The following is a 21,881-nucleotide window of genomic DNA, read 5'->3' as shown; positions in this document are numbered from 1 at the left end:
TATTTCTTACCCGATTGCAGACCCTTTGAGAGTGCTCCCTTCTGAAGCACTCACTGTCTGAACTTGCGCGGTCTCACACTTAATTACGCACAGTGGGCAGGACTGTGATGTGGTCATTGGTGTCCTGACTTATTTTAGGGCAAATCTATGGGCGGGGGAGGCTTCCTGGACCACTGAGCAATTCATTTACATTAGGATGTTTCTCTGTCAGTTGCAGGAAAAAAAATCTTGTTTTCTGCTGTGGTTTTGACCTTTGCCTCATCTTCTGTTGCTGTTGTAGGAGGCAAAATAAGGGTCAAGGCCTGGAGACACAAGTGTTTTGACTGAAGCTCCACTTGGCTTCCCAAGCCAAAGCTGGGTTGCACCAGGTTCCCTAGGGTGGAGGCTGTGGGCAGCTGCCAGGGACATGTGCCTGCCCACTGGCCTCTGGCCCTCACTAAGCTGGCCAATGGGAAAGGACAATTGTGAGGTGGGGACTGCCTGCCCCCATGAGTACCAGGCTGTTGAGGCTGGGCCATCTCCTCCTCACTTCCATTCTGACTGCAGTCTGTGGTTCTGATTCCATACCAGAGGGTAAGAGCAATTCTGTGAAGTTGCAGGCTGGGTGAAGGGTACGTGCATAGCCTCTGTCTGGGATCACCCAGGCTTTCCTGTCCATAGCAGTGTGGGAGTGGATATAGGTGGATACTCTGGTCAGAGCAGCACTGGTGGAGGCAGATATGCACTGGGCTTCTTCCTCAATTCTGCCACAACCCCGAGAGAGAGAGGGTTATTTCAGGCATTCCTTCTAAGATGCCTGGAACCATTCTGAATTTTTCCCAGTTCTCTCTGTGGCAGGATACCTATTGAGGAAAAGTTAGGGTCAGTAAGGTGGGAGGGTTTGTCCAGAGATGAAGTCCAATTTGATTAAGGGGGATAAGGGAATACATTGCCTCTTAGCTTGACCAGGTAGGGCAAAGGAAGAAGCATATGTGAAGGCAGCTTGAGAAAAGTCAAGCTGAGTGCTGACTTCAGACCGGAATTTGGAATCCAGCTCTGCCACTTTATTCTATTCAGCAAATATTTACTGAGCAGATCCTATGGTCCAGACAGTGGGTTGGGTTCACGAGATACAATGATGAGTGTGACATGGTTGTTGTCTATAGATTTGGGGATATCTGTAGGTATGGGGATATCTTACAAGGTAATCAAGAGGTTCTAATGAGGACAGGCATGGTGGCTCACACCTGTAATCCCAGCACTTTGGGAGACTGAGGCGGGCGGATCACCTGAGGTCAGTAGTTCCAGACTAGCCTGACCAACATGGTGAAACCCTGCCTCCACTAAAAATACAAAAATAGCCGGGTGTGGTGGCAGGTGCCTGTAATCCCAGCTACTCGGGAGGCTGAGGCAGGAGAATTGCCTGAACCTGGGAGGCGGAGGTCACAGTGAGGCGAGATCCTGCCACTGCATTCAAGCCTGGGTGACAGAGCGAGACTTCGTGTCAGAAAGAAAGAAAGAAAGAAAGAGAGAGAGAGACAGAGAGAGAGAGGAAGGAAGGAAGGAAGGAAGGAAGGAAGGAAGGAAGGAAGGAAGGAAGGAAGGAAGGAAGGAAGGAAGGAAGGTTCTAATGAGATAAAATGAGAAGAGCCTGGCGTATAGTTGGAACTTAGGAAAAATTATAATTAAAAAAACATTTTCTGACAGGAGAAACTGGATCTACCTGGTTTTTGTGCAGCCCAATCCCGGTCACCCCAGGGAGTGCTGTTTCTGAGGCATCCTGGTGGTTTTGAGCTGTAGATGCTGAAGGTCAGAGTGGGAGGGATTTTACAGGTTAGGTCAGCCTCTCTTGTGTTAGAGGACGTGGATCCCTGGTCTGGAGAGGTTCTGGTTTTTAGATCAAGCCTCGCAAAGGGCGGCACCACCTCACTCCTAGGGACTCCGCTAGAAGGAAGGCCAGCTCTGCCTAATTCAGTTGGGGAGACGGGGGTCCCTTTATGCTAGCAGAATATGTCGGAAGGAGCATGATGGTGTCAGCTTGGTTCAGGAGGGCCAGTGGTACACAGGGAGTCCTGCAGCTTCCCTAGCAGTCCCTGCTGCCACTCTTCCTTAAGTCTTGAGGAGTTTTTTTGGCATAATCTAGGCTCACTGCAACTTCTACCTCCCGGGTTCAAGCGATTCTCCTGCCTCAGTCTCCCAAGTAGCTGAGACTACAGGCATGCGCCACCATGCCCAGCTAATTTTTGTATTTTTAGTAGCGATGAGGTTTCACCATGTTGGCCAGGATGGTCTCGATCTCTTGACCTCATGTTCCACCTGCCTTGGCCTCCCAAAGTGCTGGTATTACAGGCGTGAGCCACTGCGCCCAGCTGAGGAGTCTTAAGCTGAGATCACAGCATTGCACTCCAGCCTGGGTAAAAAGAGCAAAATTACATCTCAAAAAAAAAAAAAAAAAAAAAAAAAAAAAAAAAAAAAAAAAAAAGAGTAGACACAAGACTGGCTCCTTTTTTTTTTTTTTTTTTTTTTTTTTTTCTGGGACAGGGTCTCACTCTGTCACCCAGGCTAGAGTGCAGTGGTGCAATCACAGCTCACTGCAGCCTCAATTTCCTGGGCTCAAGTGACCCTCCCATCTAAGCCTCCTGAGTAGCTGGGACTACAAGTGTGTGCCACCATGCCTGCCTAATTTTTAAAAATTTTTTGTAGAGACAGGATCTCACTATGTTAGCTGGGCTGGCCTCAAACTCCTGGGCTCAGCAGTCTTCCCATCTCAGCCTCCCAAAGGGCTGGGATTATATCCTTGCTCTTTTTAAGGTGGCTGTAGGGACAAACTTTCCACCTACTCCTTGTCAAGCCAGTGGACCGGTGGTCCCAGACATACGGCTAAAGTCAAGAGGTGATGTCTTTTGGAGAGTAGATGCTTTCAATCAGGAATTTCCATCAGAAACTCCATCATGTGGAGAGAGACTTATCCTAAAAATGTGGTGGTGGGGGATGCTCTGTTTTATTAGTTCCTTGAGGGTACGTGTGTGTGTGTGCGAGCTCATGTGGAAGGGTGTGTATGTGTGTGTGGGGGCGGTGCATATGTGTGTGGATGTGTGGATGTGTTGTGTGGGTGTGCACGTGCGTAGGTGGAGGTGTGTGTATGGGGGCGGGTATGTGTGTGTGTTGGGCATGGAGATATTGACAGCTCTCCCAGGGCTGAGTGAAGGCTTTCGGGCAAATCTCCTGGTAGCTAGGCAAAGCTGAGTTGATTCTTGGTTATGCCATTTATTATAGGGTTGCACTGTGAGAAACTGCCAATATTCTACACTTTGACTTTTATTTATTTTTATTTATTTTTTTTTTTTTGAGACAGAGTTTCACCCTTGTCGCCTACGCTGGAGTGCAGTGGCGCAATCTCGGCTCACTGCAACCTCTGCCTCATGGGTTCAAGTGATTCTCCTGCCTCAGCCTCCCAAGTAGCTGGAATTACAGGCGCCCGCCACCATGCCCGACAAATTTTTGTGTTTTTAGTAGAGACGGGGTTTCACCATGTTGGCCAGGCTGGTCTGAAACTGCTGACCTCAGGTGATCCACCCACCTTGGCCTCCCAAAATGCTGGAATTACAGGCATGAGTCACTGTGCCCAGCCTATTTTGACTTTTAAAAATGGGAGTTTGATATAATTCAATCCAGTGGTTGAATTAGCTAGCATCTTTCTCTCTCCAAGTCTCAGGTTCTCCTACATGTTAGAGTCAAAAGCAGGGCTATGGGAAGATTAAGTAAAATCAATTTTGAAAATGCCTTATGAAAATTATACTCCAAGGAACTCGCGCCAGCGTCAGTTTTTCATGTTCCTCATCTCACATGATCACATTTAGTGGATTAGGAAGCTGAGTCTGAGAAGCTCCGTGTAATGCTTTCGGAGGCCCTGTGACGTGATGGAAAGCTCACTGGTTTGGAAGTCAGAACGGAGTCTCTCAGGGATCGCGTTTCCTTAATCTGTCAGTTTCCTCATCTCTAAAGTTGGGGTCATTTCCTTCCTTCATGGAGTTATTGTAAAGATGAAAATAAATAATGTGTAAAATCTAGCATGGGAGCTGGCTTCTATAAGGTTCTAATAAGTGCATTCCTACTCCTTCCCCTCAGCCTTCCCATTTGTAAAAGCAAGGCTGGAGGGAAGTGATTTTGGGGGCCCCTTTTGACTCTGACATTTGAGGATTTTGTATGCTTTGTTTTGAGACAGAGTCTTGCTCTGTCACCCAGGCTGGGGTGCAGCTCACCTCAAATTCCACCTCCCAGGCTCAAGCGATTCTTATGTCTCAACCTCCTGAGTACCTGGGATTACAGGCAGGCGCCTCCACCCCCAGCTATTTTGTGTGTGTGTGTGTGTGTGTTTTCAGTAGAGACAGGGTTTTGCCATATTGGCCAGGCTGGTCTTGAACTCCTGACTTCATGTGACCCACCCATCTCAGCCTCCCAAAGTGCTGAGATTACAGGTGTGAGCTACTGTGCCTGGCCAATTTTGTGTGCTTTAATGCCCTTTTCTGCTGGAAGAATTGGCACCAGGTTTGGTGACCTCTTTCCCCCATACAGCTCTGCCTCCTACCAGTCCCAGAGGGGACCCTGTCCCTGCATTTTGCAGGATTCTGCTGTTGCAACTGAAATTCCAGTAGGTCAAACTGAAATTTCTCATACATTTTAACACGAAGATAAATGATCACAGTATGGCCGTTGAGGATCCAGAGAACATCATGGTCATCCCCTTGTATAATTTTAACGACAGATGAATTCATGCCTGTGTGAGGTTTGCCAGGAAAGCCAGTGCAGGAGAAAACCAGTACAGCCATTTGGACTTCAGATCTCACCTCTGCCCTCTTTTACTTGATATCTTTGGGCAGAAATTACTGAACCTGTTTGGTCCTCGGATTTCTTCTGTGGGAACTGCGTCCTACCTCTGGGAGTTGTGTGGTCACATTGAGGTTAAAGGGGTGATGGCTGTGTAGCAGTGGTCCATACATATTTGTTTGCTTCCTTTCTCTTCACTTATGTGTGGAGCACTTTATGAGTTTATAAAATACTTCTTCATACTTTCTATCAGTTGGTTCTCACAATGCTATTGTAAAATAGGTTAAATGAGGATTACTGTCCCACATTTATAGGCAAAGAGCATGAAGTTGGGGAGGTTGGATGAAGGCTGGAAATTCACCCAGAGAGTTAGGTGAAGCCTAGAGTGGAAGCCAGGTCACTTGCTTCATAATCTGCAAGTTATTTTTTTCTTTTTCTTTTCTTTTTTTTAATTGAGATAGAGTTTTGCTTTTGTTGCACAGGCTGGACTACAATGGTGCGATCTCAGATCACTGCAACTGCTGCCTCCCAGGTTCAAGCAATTCTCCTGCCTCAGCCTCCCGAGTAGCTGGGATTATAGGCATGCACCACCATGCCTGGCTAATTTTGTGTTTTTAGTAGAGACAGGGTTTCACTATGTTGGTCAGGCTGGTCTCGAACTCCGGACCTCAGGTGATCCTCCTCGGCCTCCCAAAGTGCTGAGATTACAGTGGAAGTCTTTTTATGCTACTTTTTTCTTGTATCCCTCACCCCATAGGGTGGAATATTGAAAGGCAGGATGTGTGACCACAATACTTTTCTCCTCCTGGACTATGTCTAAGAGTCTGTTATTGGGTTCTGAAGACCAGAGTTTAATTTCCTGTCTCTCAAAATAGTTGTGAGAATTGAACGAGATACCAAGTGAGGAAAGGGTTTTATAAACAGCATTTTCAAAAATTTTAAAAGTCCGCAAAATTTTTAGTTTGAATACAGATAAAATAGATCCCTTTATTTTATAAAAAGTAACAAAATTTGTTATTTAACAACTATGTTATTTATTAATTTTGCCTTTTTGTATGCTGCCAGGAAAGAAATATTAAGAAATCTTAAATTGATTATGGTGAATCAGAAGGTCTGCCTGGATTTTTTATTGCTTTAACTGTACAGCTAATCATAAAACCTCAAATTTCTTTTTAATGACATTTCAAGGGTGCACTTAGCTGTGTAACTCCTTTGTTGCCAAAAGCTTTGTCACCAAAAACAATTAAGCAGATTCCTGAGTTACTGAAGGACACATAACAGAGTTGAGACTTAGGAATTTTGGTGCCATGCTAAGTCTACAGGGACACAACAAATAGCATTTTACAAAGGCAAAGAATTGTAACACTTGAGATTTAACTTCTTGATCCATGTAAAAGTTTTCTTTATAGGCATAATTGAGTTTTAGATCATAGTACTCAATATTACTTAGTAATATTTTTTTTCTGATAGAAATAGAGTGTAACAGGCTGGGCACAGTGGCTCACGCCTATAATCCCAGCACTTTGGGAGGCCGAGGCGGGCGGATCACTTGAGGTCAGGAGTTTGAGACCAGCCCGGCCAACATGGTGAAATCCCATCTCTACTAAAAATACCAAAAATTAGCCAGGTGTGGTTGTGGATGCCTGTAATCCCAGCTACTTGAGAGGGTGAGGCAGGAGGCGCTTGAACCCGGGAGGCGGAGGTTGCAGTTAGCTGAGATGGCGCCACTGCACTCCAGTCTGGCCCACAAAGCGAGACTCCGCCTCAGAAAAAAAGAGAAAGAGAGAGAGAGAGAGAGAGAGAGAGAGAGAGAGAGAGAGAGAAAGGAAGGAAGGAAAGAAGGAAGGAAGGAAGGAAGGAAGGAAGGAAGGAAGGAAGGAAGGAAGGAAGGAAGGGAGGGAGGGAGGGAGGGAGGGAGGGAGGGAGGGAGGGAGGGAGGGAGGGAGGGAAACAAAGTGTAGCAATGGCAATATCTAAAAAAACAGATATTTTTGTATGTTTGTAATTTTATATATATGACCCCAACTTTAGAGATGAGGAAACTGAGAGATTAAGGAAATGATCGCTGAGAGACTCTGTTCTGACTTCTAAATCAGTGAGCTTTCTATCATATCACGGTGCCTCCGAAAGCATTACACAGAACTTTCTAGTGTCAGCTTCCTAATCCGCTAAACGGGATCATGTGAGGTGAGGAACATGAGAACGCTGACATTGGTGAGGGTTTCTTGGAGTACAATTTTCATGTGGTATTTTTAAAACTTATTCTACTTAATCTTCCCAAAGCCCTGCTTTTGACTCTAATGTGTAGGAGAACCTGAGACTTGGAGAGGGCAAGATGCTAGCGACAGAGCAAGACTCCGTCTCCAAATAAATAAATAAGTAAAATAAAAAAGAACACAAATAATTCTGAAAGAATTTTTTTTTTAATTAGGCATGTTTGCACTGGTCTTCAATTGTTATTAATTGCCAATTTCCCACCCAGAATTAAGTTGGAATGCAACTTTCTTTTTCAATCAGAGTCCGTTCTTAGTCTTGGAAACTTCCGAGGCTCCTGTGCTCATCGTGCTCTTGTATTTCCAGCACCTCTACCCCATGCCACTGTCATGGAACCTAGGCTGATTGCACCTATTAGTGGAGAAATCTGTCCATAGTACTGAAATGTGGGGACAAAGGGTGTTCCCTTAAGGTAGGAGAAAGGGATCTTTATTTTTATCAAAGGGGGAGGAGCCATTAAACTCCAGAGACCCCTGAGTTTGTCCTCTCTCCAAGGTTTTGGGGTAAGCCCCCATTCACCCTTTATCTCTGGGGCCTTCTTTAGCTGCCTCCACCCGTTCACATATTCTGGATTCTCTCCTCCTATTTCCCAGTGGAAAATGATGGAGCCTCACAGATTCTTCCCATTTCTGGAGAAAAACACGCATGGAGCTCAAAGTTCTCAGTTTTATTGCCAAAGCCATAATAAGAAAAGGCAGAGGTGACAAGCAGTCAGGAAGTTTAAAGATGCGTGAAATCTTTAAAGTCTCAAAACAAGAATTCTCCTAAAATACAAAAGGGGCTTTGCTGGTCTCTCCTTAGCTTCTCATGTAGCTCACCTCTTTTTTCTTATCTTGAGACTAGTCAAACCTAAGCTGATTCTCATTTTATTTCCAGCAGCTATTGAGAACACTCTCCTGAACTCTTCAAATTCAGTAGAGGGCGACAAATGTACATATAAATGATAGTAGCGGGTCTTAAATAAAGACTCATGACACCTAGCACCTGAGTCTGATTGCACCTGTTTCTATTGCTGTTTCTGCCTCTCTTCTCTCTGTCTGCCATTTCGTTCTCAATTGTTACTTTACTTATAAGATCATATTAGAACCTGATATTTGATAAATGATGCATCAGATCTATAGTGAAGGAAAAAATGCAATTAAAGTTGTTGTAACAGCTAGTCTTCAAGTGGGGAGAAATCATTTGAGTACCTTAGGTCACACCTTACATCAAAACAGAAAATCAGAGCTACATTAAAGAGTGAAACTTTAACTATATCAAACAATAGAAAAAAAAACGGAAGAAAATTGAATACTTACTAAATCTTAGCATGAATAACAACTGCTTAACACTTAGATGCAAGGCCCGGGTGTGGTAGCTTATGCCTTTAATCCCAGCACTTTGGGAGCCCAAGGCAGGAGGATCTCCTGAGGTCTGGAATTTGAGAGTAGCCTGGCCAACACGGTGAAACCCCCTCTCTACTAAAACATGCAAAAATTGGCCAAGTGTGGTGGTGCATGCCTGTAATCTCAGCTGCTTGGGAGGCTAAGGCATAAGAATTGCTTGAACCCGGGAGGTAGAGGCTGTAGTGAGCCCAGATTGTGCCACTGCACTTCAGCCTGGGTGACAGAGTGAAACCCTCTCTCAAAAAAAAAAAAAAAAAAGCAAACTAGAGCTGTGAGGTACCATTATTTCTTTTGCTCACTAAACTGACAACACACACATGTTTTTTATAATACCCAAAGCTAATGAGGGTAGTTAAGGTATGCCCTTTTATACACACACTAATGTATAACATACACTGCCATGTGGGGCTATGTTTCAGGAGACTTAAAACTGTACATACCTTTTGGTCCAGTATTTTACTTCTGGGAATCTGTCATAACAGAATCATAATCTTGGGGAAAGCTATATACCTAAGGATATTTAAAATATTATTTAAAAATCAAAGTATAATTTCTTAAAGAATATAAAATAATATTTAAAAATGAAAATATGCTAAAAGTTTGATGAAATATAAATGGTCGAATATATATTGATTATATCCACTTACTAGACTAGCACTCTGAGACATTACAAATAGTGATTATAAAAACTAGAAAATGACAAGGGAAAAATAGAGGAATAAAGTTTTACATAAAGTATGATTTCCACTATGTTTAAAAATAAACAGAGACATTCTTGGGGTTGAGGATTGTTTTCTTTTCTGTCATTTCCAAAGAACTACATAACTATTATTTTTAATGAACTATATATGTAATATATACAATATAGTTTATATGTATATACAAAGTTTATCTCATGTATTTGATAAAGATGAAAGATGAGTTGGTTGTGCCATGTGAAGAGGGCAGTATAGCGCCCAGGTAATGGAGCCTAGGAGTGGGATTCCAGATACCAGGCGAATCACGGTCTTTCTTCCATCCCTCACAGAGGAATAGGTTTGTCTTCAACAAACCTTCAGTTGTCCTGAAGACAAACCTAATTCTGGAGACGTCAAATAATCTAGAAGAGACAAGCAAACTGATGAAAAATAGTGAATCTTTAAGGTAAAATAAAGCACATGGACTACGCTTTGTTTAGAATCAGATTCTTGGGATTAGCCACATTAACCCACAGAGGGTCTTAGTGATGCCTCTAATCCAGGATCCTAGGGCCTGTTTCTCTCTGTGAGATGCTTTCTCCCAACTCCTTGGTGAGAGTGGGAAGACTAAGACCTCAGCAATCAGAGGTGGGGGCCTAAGATCCCCCTAAGATCAGAGGCAGACTCTGAGAGGAGACAAAAGTCCCTATACTTGTATTGGGCCCTTTTCTGGGAGGGGGATATTGAAGAATGATTTTGAGACAGGGAGTCCTTTGACTACCTGTGCCACTTGAGCTGTTTGCTAGGGCTCCAGAATACGTATTTCAAATACATTCCCCACTCCCTCCTTCCTTCCCTCTTCCACTTTTCCTTTTTTCTTCCTTTCTTCTTTTCCTTCCTTCCCTTCCTTTCTCTGGCTCTCTCATGATTTCTTTTCCTCATTATGAAAGTACTTATTTAGTCCTTACTCTGCTATTAGTGTGTTAGTCTTTGCCCCCTGGTACTTGCTGTTTAATGGAGAAATGGGTGAGCGAAACAGAAATTACAGCAGAGTGCAATAGAACGCAATAGAGCTAAGCTAGGTGTATAAATCCATTCTCACACTGCTATGAAAAACTACTTGAGACTGTGTAATTTATAAAGAAAAGAGGTTTAATTGACTCACAGTTCCACAGATGGTACAGTGGGCATGGCTGGGGAGCCCTCAGATAACTTACAATCACGATGGAAGAGCGAAGGGGAAGCAAGCACATTATATGGCGGCAGGAGAGAGAGTGAGAGAGAGGGGGGAGAGAGAGAGAGAGAGAGAGCACATATAGGGGAAGTGCTACACACTTTCAACCAGATCTTGTGAGAATTCACCTACTATCATGAGAACAGCAAGGGGGAAGTCAGCCTCCATGATTCCATCACCTCCCACCAGGCCCCTTCTCCAACACATGTCGACATGATATTTGGGTGGGGACACAGACCCAAACCATATTACCAGGGCACTGGAGAAACACAGAGGTGAAAGAACAAACCAAGGAGTGAGATGGAGAAGAAGGACTTCCTGAAAGAGATGACATCCGAACTGGGTCCTGAATAGAGATCAGACAGGAGAGGAGGGGCAGCTAAAGGTGGCCCAGGCAAACAAAGGGCCAGCGGATATGTTCATGGGATGATGTGTCTCTTGTTGTCTGTTTAACTGAAGGTGAGTCTCTCTCTCTTTCTCTCTCTCTCTCTCTCTGTGTGTGTGTGTGTGTGTGTGTGTGTGTGCAAATGTAATATACCAAATGGTCAAACATGTGCCCCAGGAGAAGGGTAGAGGAAGAAAGAATGAGAGAGTAAGAAGGAGGAATAGACACAGAAAATGAGAGAAAAGAGGGGAAAGAAAAAGAAGAAAGGAGCCAGGGGAGAGAAGCTGGTTAGCACTGATTGGAGCAATCTGTGTCATCGTACTTGGGAAACTCAAGGATGGATTCTTGGCAAGTTGACTCTTGGAGCTTTCCCTGTGCTTGTTCCTGTGCTCCGATATGGAAAAATTAGAGGAGTGTCATCTGTGCAATCACTGAATTCATAATCTTGGTGAGGAAAGGAGACTACACAAAGGAATAATGTTAAGTATTACAAATTTGGGGGCAGAAAGAGATCAAGGTGGGCTGCAATATTCAGAAAAGTCTTCCTGAAAGAGTTGAATACTGAGAAAGCAGCTCCTTGAAGTGGAATCTGCTGAGGCGGATGGAGTCCTGTGTAGGTATCAGCTGGGTGTGCTGTGTGGGGTCTGTCTCTCCATGGCTGACAGTGCACATGTGGATTCCAGGACTCAGGATGTTGCTGGGAGCTGTTCTACTGCTATTAGCTCTGCCCAGTCATGGCCAGGATACCACAACTCAAGGGCCCGGAGTCCTGCTTCCTCTGCCCAAGGGGGCCTGCACAGGTTGGATGGCAGGCATCCCAGGGCATCCAGGCCATAATGGGGTCCCAGGTCGTGATGGCAGAGATGGCACCCCTGGCGAGAAGGGTGAGAAAGGAGATCCAGGTAAGAATGTTTTTGGCCTCTTTCATCACATACCTCCTTAACTGATATAAACTACATGAAGGCATTCGTTATTAACTAAGGCCTAGACACAGGGAGAAAGCAAAGCTTTTTTATGTAAACCATAAGCGACTTGAAGTGGATTTGAGGTTGGTCTTCCAAGGATGAGAATAGGTGGTGCCTCTATAATGAAGACTTTGACTTTGCTGCATCTGCATGTCCTTTTCCATCCCCTTTCCCATCTTCACCCTCATCCTTATTCCCAATGCATTCATATTCTGATTCCTCTTTCTGTCTAGCTAACTTCTATTCCATCCAGTGGCATTCAACCACATTTACTGCACACCTGCACACCCCCCGAAGGGCACAATCTTGCCTTTGGGGAACTCTTGATCTAGGTAAGATGTCTAATGTGCAAGGCTCTGTTGGTGGTTACTACAAGATAGTCTACTCTGAAAATGTCAAACCGAATGTGAACGAGTATTCTAAGTATGGAGCATAGAGAAAGTGCACTCACCATGGACCTGGATGAAGAATGAAAGCTTCGAGGAGGAAGCAGAGCTTCAACGAGGCCTTGAATGATGGATAGGCAGAATAGAGGAGGAGAGACAGCCTAGATAGAGGGGGTAGAATTGCAAAACCAGGGTTGATGGTGCCAGCACAGAAAGGGCTGGCAGGGTGGAGGGTCTATGACAGAGACCTATAGGGGATAAAGATGGAGTTGAATTTATGGGAGCCTGCCTGTCTGTGGGAGATATAGAAGGAGGAGGTAACATCTCTCTCCTTTTGGGAGCTCTTATTGGTTTCTTGCTCTATAAGTCAAGAAGGTTGTGAGTGGGAGCCACAGGGATGGTAATTTAGGCTGTAACCAACCTAGGCAGGAGTTCTGTTCTTTGTGGTCACTGAGGTCTTCTCATTCCTTAGGTCTTATTGGTCCTAAGGGAGACACTGGTGAAACTGGAGTAACCGGGGCTGAAGGTCCCCGAGGCTTTCCGGGAATCCAAGGCAGGAAAGGAGAACCTGGAGAAGGTGCCTATGTATACCGCTCAGCATTCAGTGTGGGATTGGAGACCTACGTTACTGTCCCCAACATGCCCATTCGCTTTACCAAGATCTTCTACAATCAGCAAAACCACTATGATGGCTCCACTGGTAAATTCCACTGCAACATTCCTGGGCTGTACTACTTTGCCTATCACATCACAGTCTATATGAAGGATGTGAAGGTCAGCCTCTTCAAGAAGGACAAGGCTATGCTCTTCACCTATGACCAGTACCAGGAAAATAACGTGGACCAGGCCTCCGGCTCTGTGCTCCTGCATCTGGAGGTGGGCGACCAAGTCTGGCTCCAGGTGTATGGGGAAGGAGAGCGTAATGGACTCTATGCTGATAATGACAATGACTCCACCTTCACAGGCTTTCTTCTCTACCACGACACCAACTGATCACCACTAACTCAGAGCCTTGTCCCAGGCCAAACAGCCCCAAAGTCAATTAAAGGCTTTCAGTACAGTTAGGAGACTATTATTTAGTTGGAGGCCTTTGAATATTATTCATTCATTCACTCATTCATGTATTCATTCATTCATCAAGTAACTTTAAAAAAACCATATGCTATGTTCCCAGTCCTGGGGAGTTTCAGAAACATGACCAGATAACTGACTAGAAAGAAGCAGTTGACAATGCTCTTTTGTGCCCACTGTTTCTCCCGATGCTCATATCAATCCTGTAAAGCACAGGGAACAAGCTTTCTCCTGTTTTTACAGATTGGGTCCTGAGGCTGAGAGAGTTAAGTGAATGTCTAAGGTCACACAAGTATTAAGTGACAGTGCTAGAAATCAAACCAGAGCTGTGGGCTTTGCTCACTAGACCGTGCCCTTTTATAGAAGCACGTGGTCTCTTTGGAGTGTTGGTAGGTATCTGTTGCCCACCTCACCTGAGACTCATTGAATTTGCCTTTCCCCTTCTATCTCCCACAGACAGGCAGGCTCCCATAAATTCAACTCCATCTTTATCTCCTATAGGTCTCTATCATAGACCCTCCACCCTGCCAGCCCTTTCTGTGCTGGCACCATCAACCCTGGTTTTGCAATTCAAAAGGCAAACCTCCTCCAGCAGAGCTCCCTCAGAGAAAGTGGTTCTATGATGAAGTCCTGTCTTGAAAGGACTATTACTCAGTGGCCCCTGCACTACTCTACTTTTACCTATGTCCCTTCTCATGCTCTTCCCTCCAACTGGGAAAGCCAACTCCATCTCAACGTGCTGAACTCATCCCTGTTCCTCCAGGCTGCCTGGCCAGGAGCTTCTCTGATGTGATAGCCACTGGTTTTGTTTTGTTTTGTTTTGTTTTGTTTTGTTTGAGATGGAGTCTCACTCTATCACCCAGTCTGGAGTACAGTGACATGATCTCAGCTCCCTGCAGCCTCCTTCTCCTGGGTCCAAGCAATTCTGGTGCCTCAGCCTCCCGAGTAGCTGAGACTACAGGCTCACACCACCACACCTGGCTAATTTTTGTATTTTTGGTAGAAATGGGGTTTCGCCATGTTGGCCAGGCTGGTCTGGAACTCCCTGCCTAGGTGATCCACCCACCTAAACCTCCCAAATTGCTGGAATTACAGGTGTGAGCCACCGTGCCCACTCAATATCTCACTTTTTTTTTTTTTTTTGCCCTGCATAAGAGTCCGGGGTGTGAGGAACACCTCCCACCAGGCTAGAGGCAACTGCCCAGGAAGGACTGTGCTCCCTCCACCTCTGAATCCCTTGTAAATGCCTCGTGAAGACCAATCTCTTGAATCCCATATCTACCCAGAATTAACTCCATTCCAGTCTCGGCATGTAACCAGTTTTATCCACAGAAACGTTTTCATTTTAGGAAATCCCTGGTTTTAAGTATCCAATCCTCGTTCAGCTGGACAATATGAATCTTTTCCACTGAAGTTAGGGAGGACTGTGATTTTCAGAACACTTAAAGAATTTTCCATCAAGAAAGTAGCTTGAGCCTGAAATGCAAAACCCATGGAGGAATTTTGAAGCCATTCTTCCCTTGAGTACCAACAGGGTCAGGGAAGACTGGGCCTCCTGAATTTATTCTTGTTCTTTAGGAATTACAGGTTGAGGTAGTTGATGGTGGTAAACATTCTCTCAGGAGACAGTAATTCCAGTGATGCTTTTCAAAGATTTTAGCAAAAACTGAGTTAATAGCATTCTCTATCAATATATTAAAAAACCTATTTTTTTTTTGCTTACAGTTTTAAATTCTGAATAATAATTCTCTCATTTATGTGTATTGCTAATCATTAAGGTATTATTTTTTCCACATATAAAGCTTTGTCTTTTAAAATGCTTGTGTATTATTTTATTTTATTTCTTTCTCTTTCTTTCTTTCCCTTCCTTCCTTCGTTCCTTCCTTCCTTCCTTCCTTCCTTCCTTCCTTCCTTCCTTCCTTCCTTCCTTCCTTCTTTCCCCCCTCCCTCCCTGTCTCTCTCTCTCTCTCTTTCTTCCTTCCTTCGTTCTTTTTTTGTTTTTTAGATGGAGTCTCACTCTGTCACCAGGCTGGAATGCAGTGGCTTGATCTTGCCTCACTGCAACCTCCACCTCCCAGGTTTAAGCGACTCTCCTGCCTCAGCCTTCCGAGTAGCTGGGACTACTGGCACACGCCACCACACCTGGCTAATTTTTGTACTTTTAGTAGAGACAGGGTTTCACCATGTTGGCCAGGATGTTCTCGATCTCCTGACCTCATGATCTGCCCACCTCAGCCTCCCAAAGTGCTGGGATTACAAGCGTGAGCCACTGCGCCCGGCCTCGCATATTATTTTCTACAAGTAAAGATACTATCCAGCATTAAACATAAAAACACTTGCTGCACATCACTTTTTGTGTTTTTCTCTTTGAGATAGAGTCTCACTCTGTTGCCCAGACTAGAGTGCAGTGGCGCAATTTCAGCTCACTGCAATCTTTGCCTCCCAGGTTCAAGCGATTTTCCTGCCTCAGCCTCCTGAGTAGCTGGGACCACAGGTGCCTATCACCACGACCAGCTAATTTTTGTATTTTTAGTAGAGACGGAGTTTCATCATGTGGGCCAGGCTGGTCTCGAACTCCTGATCTTATGATCCACCCGCCTCCACTTTTGTTTTTATTTTTTGAGAAAGATAGATATGAGCTTTTCGGAGGGATGAAGAGGTGAGAGTAAGCCTTGTGTTAGTCAGGACTCACGTTGTGAATGTCATTCACAACAGAAAACCCAAAATATTATGCAAACTATTGTAAGCAAGAAAAATAATGGAAAAATGGAAACATTTATTCCTTTGCATAATAGAAATTACCAGAGTTGTTCTGTCTTTAGATAAGGTTTGAAACAAAGGTTCAGAACAATCAAGACCCTTTTTTGTATGTCCTTCTGCTCTTCCTTCTGCAGTGTAGGCTTTACCCTCAGGCACTACACAGTATAGTTCTAGGGTTTCCCTCCTGATAGCAAAAAGGCTGTGGCCCGCCCAGCTCTCGCATCCCCACGCCACACCATCGGGCTAAATGGACATCATGTTTTCTGGTGGTGCCCAAAGAAGAGAGAGGAAGCTCTCTTTCCCAGATGCCCCAGCAAGTATAACCTTGCATCTCATTGGCTCTGGCTGAGTTGTGTGCCTGTCTCTGACCAATCACTGAGTCAGGAGGATGAAATATTCATATCGACTTAATTGCAGTTTAAGCTAGGGGTATGTAGAGGTATTTTCCCTAAAGCAAAATTGAAACACTGTTATCAGAAGTGGGAGAATGGATGATAGAAGCAAAATAATACCTGTCCACAACAAACTCTTAATGCTGTGTTTGAGCTTTCCTGAGTTTCCCAGAGAGACATTGCTGGAAAATTCCTATTGATTTTCTCTAAAATTTCAACAAGTAGCTAATGTCTGGCCATACTCACAGTCTCACATCTGGTTGGGGTGGGCTCCTCACAGAATACGCTTTCACAGTTACCCTAAATTCTCTGGGGCCGGGTTATTCCTTTGTGGAACTAGAGGAACAGAGAGTGTCAACTGAGGCCAAAACAGGCCTGAGAGAAACTGAGGTCAAGATTTTAGGATTCATGGTCCTGTGATGCTTTGAGATATAATTGTGGATTTGTCCAGTTCTCTTTAGTTCTGTCAGCTTTTGCTTCATATATTTTAGTGCTCTATTGTTAGATACATACACATTTAGTATTATGTCTTCTTGATGCATTTACTCTCTTATCATTACTTAATGTCCTTTATCTCTGATAATTTTCTGTGTTCTGAAGTCTACTTTGTCTAAAAATAAGACTTTCTTTTCTTTTCAACTTTCTTTTCTTTCTCCTTCCTTCCTTCCTTCCTTCCTTCCTTCCTTCCTTCCTTCCTTCCTTCCTTCCTTCCTTCCTTCTTTCTTTCCTTCTTTTTTTGAGACAGAGTCTCATTCTGTGGCCCAGGCTGGAGTGCAGTGATGTGATCTTGGCTCACTGCAACCTCCTCCATGAGCAATTCTCCTGCCTCAGCCTCCCGAGTAGCTGGGACTACAGGCGCATGCCACTGTGCCTGGCTAATTTTTGTATTTTTAGTAGAGACGGGATTTCACCATATTGGTCAGGCTGGTCTCAAACTCCTGACTTTGTGATCCACCCACCTTGGCCTCCCAAAGTGCTGGGATTACAGGCATGAACCACCACGCCCAGCTAACTTTCTTTTGATTAGTGTTTTCACGGTTTATCTTTTTACATCATGTTACTTTAGATATATCTATATTATTGTATTTAAAATGTGTTTCTTACAGACTGTATGTAGTTGGTATCATTTTTATCCAGTCTAAAAACATCTGTCTTTTAATTGGTGTTTAAACAATTTATACTTAATAAAATTGTTGAATTTAAGATGGATAGCCATTTTATTTGTTTTCTATTCACCACTTCTGTTTTAGTCTCTTTCCAGAATTCTTTTGGATTATTTAAATATTTCATAATATTTTATCTTTATTTATTTATTGGGTTTTTGCCTATAACTCTGTGGTACTTTTTGATGGTTGCTTGAGGGATTACAGTGTACTTAACTTTTCACAGTATACATAGAGTTAATATTTTGCCACTTCCAGTAAACCACAGATGGCTTATAATCATATTAGTTCTTCTATCCATTTCCTTTTATGTTATAGTCGTCATATATATTACATCTATATACATTGAAACATTATAGGCAATATTATGATTTTTGCATTCAACAGTTATATATATTTTTTAAAGAATTTAAGAGGAGAAAAATACTTTGCTTATTAGGATCTTAATCATTTCTTTCATTCTTTATTAATTTCTAATGTTCTATGTTTCTGGTGTAATTTCTCAACCTGAAAAACTTTATTTAGCATTTATTTTAGAGCAAGTCTGTTGATGATGAATTCTCTTAGTTTTTCTTCATCTGAGAATGCCTTCAGCTTTTCTGCATTCCTGAAATACATTTTTGCTGGATATGGAATTCTGAGCGGATAGTTCTTTCTTCTAGCACTTTATTTTATTTAGTTTAATTTTTTTCAGTGCTTTAAAGATGTTTCTGTCTTCTGGGACCCATGGGGTGTGTGTGTGTGTGTGTGTGTGTGTGTGTGTGTGTGTGTGTGTGTTTGTATGTGTATGTGTATGTGTGTGTGTGTATATATATATATATTTTCCCTTTATCTCAAAGGTTCTATGGTTTCAGATGAGTAACCTGCAGTCACAGTTTTCTCTTTTGTGTAATTTATCATTTTTCCTTCCAGCTGCTTTCGAGATGCTTTGTTTACCTCTGATTTTCAACAATTTGATTTTGATGTGTCTGGGTGTTTTCAAGTTTCACCTATTTTAAGGTTCATTAAGCTTCTTGAATCTATAAATACAGATCTTTAAGCAAATTTAGGACATTTTCTGCAGACATTTTTTATTTTTATTTTTGAGACTGGGATGTTGCTATGTTGCCCAGGCTGGTCTCAAACTTCTGGGCTCAAGTAATCCTCCTGCCTTGGCTTCCCAAAGTGCTGGGATTATAGGTCTGAGCCACTGGATTTTCTGGCCCTCAGAACTGTGAGCCAACAAATTTCTTTTCTTTATAAATTACCCAGTCTGTGGTATTCTGCTATAGAAGCACAAAATGCGCTAAGATACTGGGCCGACCAGATTCCTCCAGGAATATGAATTAGGATGGACGTAAAACACGCAGATTCAGGACTCATGGGTCCTTCTGCCCTGCAGTGTAGAATAAGAAGAGGCCCAGCTGTGAGAAAGGTAGAGGCTTTGAGAGAAACAGAATCGAAAGTGAGAGAGAGAGAGAGAGTAACATCTTGGATGCTTTCCACTTTTTGGTTCAGTCCTACCTGAGATTTGACTATATCCCAACCCAAGGTGCCATAAGACACCAGTTCCTGTATTTTTATGCCATCTCTCCTTTTAATGTAAGTTAGCTTGAATTTATTTCTTTTATGTACATCTAGAAAGTACACAGTGGGTCAAGCTCAGTGGCTCACACCTGTAATACCAGCATTTTGGAAGGCCAAGGTGGGCAGATCACTTGACGTCAGGAGTTTGAGACCAGCCTGGCCAACATGGTGAAACTGAAAATACAAAAATTAGCTGGTTGTGGTGGCGAGCATCTGTAATCCCAGCTACTTGAGAGGCTGAGGCAGGAGAATCACTTGAACCTGGGAGACAGAGGTTGCAGTGAGCCAAGATAGTGCCACTGCACTCCAGCCTGGGCAACAGAGCAAGACTCTGCCTCAAAAAAATAAATAAATAAAAATAAAAAGTACACAGGATTAGAAATTATACTGTGACTGTGCCCAGGCACCAAGCTCAGGCTTAGTTAGGAAGAAGACTTGGCAACAGGATAATAGAGTCAAGTCATTAGGCCCTCATAAGGTCAAACCTAAAACCCTAGCTTCATTTACATGAATTTTATTAGCAATTAACCTCCTAGCTTAGAAATCCCTTGTGGACAGAGACTGTGGATTTCATCTTTGAATTCTTTACAAAGATCATTGATTTATTCAGTAAATATTTATTGTCTACTTTGTATTAGGCACATCATAATCTTAGAAATGATAATATAATTACCATTTTGAAGTAGCTGCTTGAAATACATTATTTTATTTACTTCTTACAACATCCTGTACGTTAAATACCATTGACCCCCTTGTTAGATAAGAAAACTGAAGCTTAGAGAAGATAATTAACTGGCTCAAAGCTGCAGCTAGTAAATTGTAGAGCAAAGAATCATAGTCAGAGCTGCCTGATACCAAAAGCCATGCTGTTACGAAAAATAAACCCCAATTTCATTGGACATTTTTTTCTTTATAGTTTCAAGACATTGGGGGATAGAGCATTTATATAACCTGTAGCCTTAATGTTAGCAATCCTGTAAATACCAGTAATGGAAGAACTTGCCTTTGTAAAATGAGTCATTGAATTTGTTATGTGGCAGAAAGTCTGGTTGTTTAAAGAAAATATGATGAAATGTCTCACTCAATCATTCATGTGGGCAAGTTCTGGGGACTGCACTGAGGTTCTTTGTAGTGTGGTGCAAGAAAATAAGGGTCTTCCAAAATAGTTGTTCATGCCAGCTGAAATAGGTTAATGCTCAACTTTTCTTTGTTTAAAAAATTCTGTAACTTGGCCGGGCGCGGTGGCTCAAGCCTGTAATCCCAGCACTTTGGGAGGCCGAGACGGGCGGATCACGAGGTCAGGAGATCGAGACCATCCTGGCTAACACAGTGAAACCCCGTCTCTACTAAAAAAAAAAAAAAAAATACAAAAAAACTAGCCGGGCGAGGTGGCGGGCGCCTGTAGTCCCAGCTACTCGGGAGGCTGAGGCAGGAGAATGGCGTAAACCCGGGAGGCGGAGCTTGCAGTGAGCTGAGATCCAGCCACTGCACTCCAGCCTGGGCGACAGAGCGAGACTCCGTCTCCAAAAAAAAAAAAAACAAACAAAAAAAAACTGTAACTTAAGTCCAGGTGCAGTGGCTCACACCTGTAATCCCAGCACTCTGAGAGGCAGAGGCTGATGGATCACTTGAGGTCAGGAGTTTGAGATCAGCCTGGGCAACATGGTGAAACCCTGTCTCTACTAAAAATACAAAAACTAACTGGGCATGTTTTTGGCGGGCACCTGTAATCCCAGCTACTCAGGAGGCTGAGGCAGGAGAATCACTGGAACCCGGGAGACAGAGGTTGCTGTGAGACAAGATAGTGCCATTGCACTCCAGCCTGGACGACAGAGTGAGACTCCATCTCAAACAAAACAAAACAAAACAAACAAACAAAAAACTATAACTTAAAAGTAGAATACTATTTCCCTAGTATGATAAAGAATAACAAATTGTAGGCCAGGCACGGTGGCTCAAGCCTGTAATCCCAGCACTTTGGGAGGCCGAGATGGGCGGATCACGAGGTCAGGAGATCGAGACCATCCTGGCTAACACGGTGAAACCCCATCTCTACTAAAAAATACAAAAAGTTAGCCGGGCGAGGTGGCGGGCGCCTGTAGTCCCAGCTACTCGGGAGGCTGAGGCAGGAGAATGGCGTGAACCCAGGAGGCAGAGCTTGCAGTGAGCTGAGATCCGGCCACTGCACTCCAGCCTGGGCGACAGAGCGAGACTCCATCTCAAACAAAACAAAACAAAACAAACAAACAAAAAACTATAACTTAAAAGTAGAATACTATTTCCCTAGTATGATAAAGAATAACAAATTGTAAATAATATCCAACATTATAACTAATAGCAAAACACTAAATAAATCCCTATTAAAATTGGTACAAAACAAGGATACAACAGGTGCTGGAGAGGATGTGGAGAAATAGGAACGCTTTTACACTGTTGGTGGGGCTGTAAACTAGTTCAACCACTGTGGAAGACAGTGTGGCTATTCCTCAAGGATCTAGAACTAGAAATATCATTTGACCCAGCCATCCCATTACTGGGTATATATCCCAAAGGATTATAAATCATGCTGCTATAAACACACATGCACATGTATGTTTATTGCGGCACTATTCACAATAGCAAAGACTTGGAACCAGCCCAAATGTCCGTCAATGATAGACTGGATTAAGAAAAGGTGGCACATATACACCATGGAATACTATGCAGCCATAAAAAAAGGATGAGTTCATGTCCTTTGTAGGGATGTGGATGAACCTGGAAATCATCATTCTCAGCAAACTATCTCCAGGACAGAAAACCAAACACTGCATGTTCTCA

The 21,881-nt window shown here is 43.4% G+C and overlaps 1 protein-coding gene across 2 annotated transcripts; it reads left to right on the top strand.

Annotated features, from left to right (window-relative positions):
* Positions 1-464: 464 nt before the first annotated feature.
* ADIPOQ (adiponectin, C1Q and collagen domain containing) lies at positions 465-15,000 on the top strand. Of its 2 annotated transcripts, XM_005545459.5 has the most exons (3): positions 465-573; positions 11,445-11,663; positions 12,585-15,000. In XM_005545459.5, the coding sequence occupies exons 1-3, from the start codon at positions 489-491 to the stop codon at positions 13,103-13,105; spliced, it is 825 nt and encodes a 274-aa protein (XP_005545516.3). In that variant the 5' UTR covers positions 465-488; the 3' UTR covers positions 13,106-15,000. The 2 variants fall into 2 exon arrangements, with proteins under 2 accessions (XP_005545516.3, XP_073886897.1); XM_074030796.1 differs by lacking the exon at positions 11,445-11,663.
* The last annotated feature ends 6,881 nt before the right edge of the window (positions 15,001-21,881 follow it).

Source organism: Macaca fascicularis, chromosome 2, assembly GCF_037993035.2.
Source record: "Macaca fascicularis isolate 582-1 chromosome 2, T2T-MFA8v1.1".
Lineage (NCBI taxonomy): Eukaryota > Metazoa > Chordata > Mammalia > Primates > Cercopithecidae > Macaca > Macaca fascicularis.
This window is presented reverse-complemented; position numbering and strand designations above follow the sequence as displayed.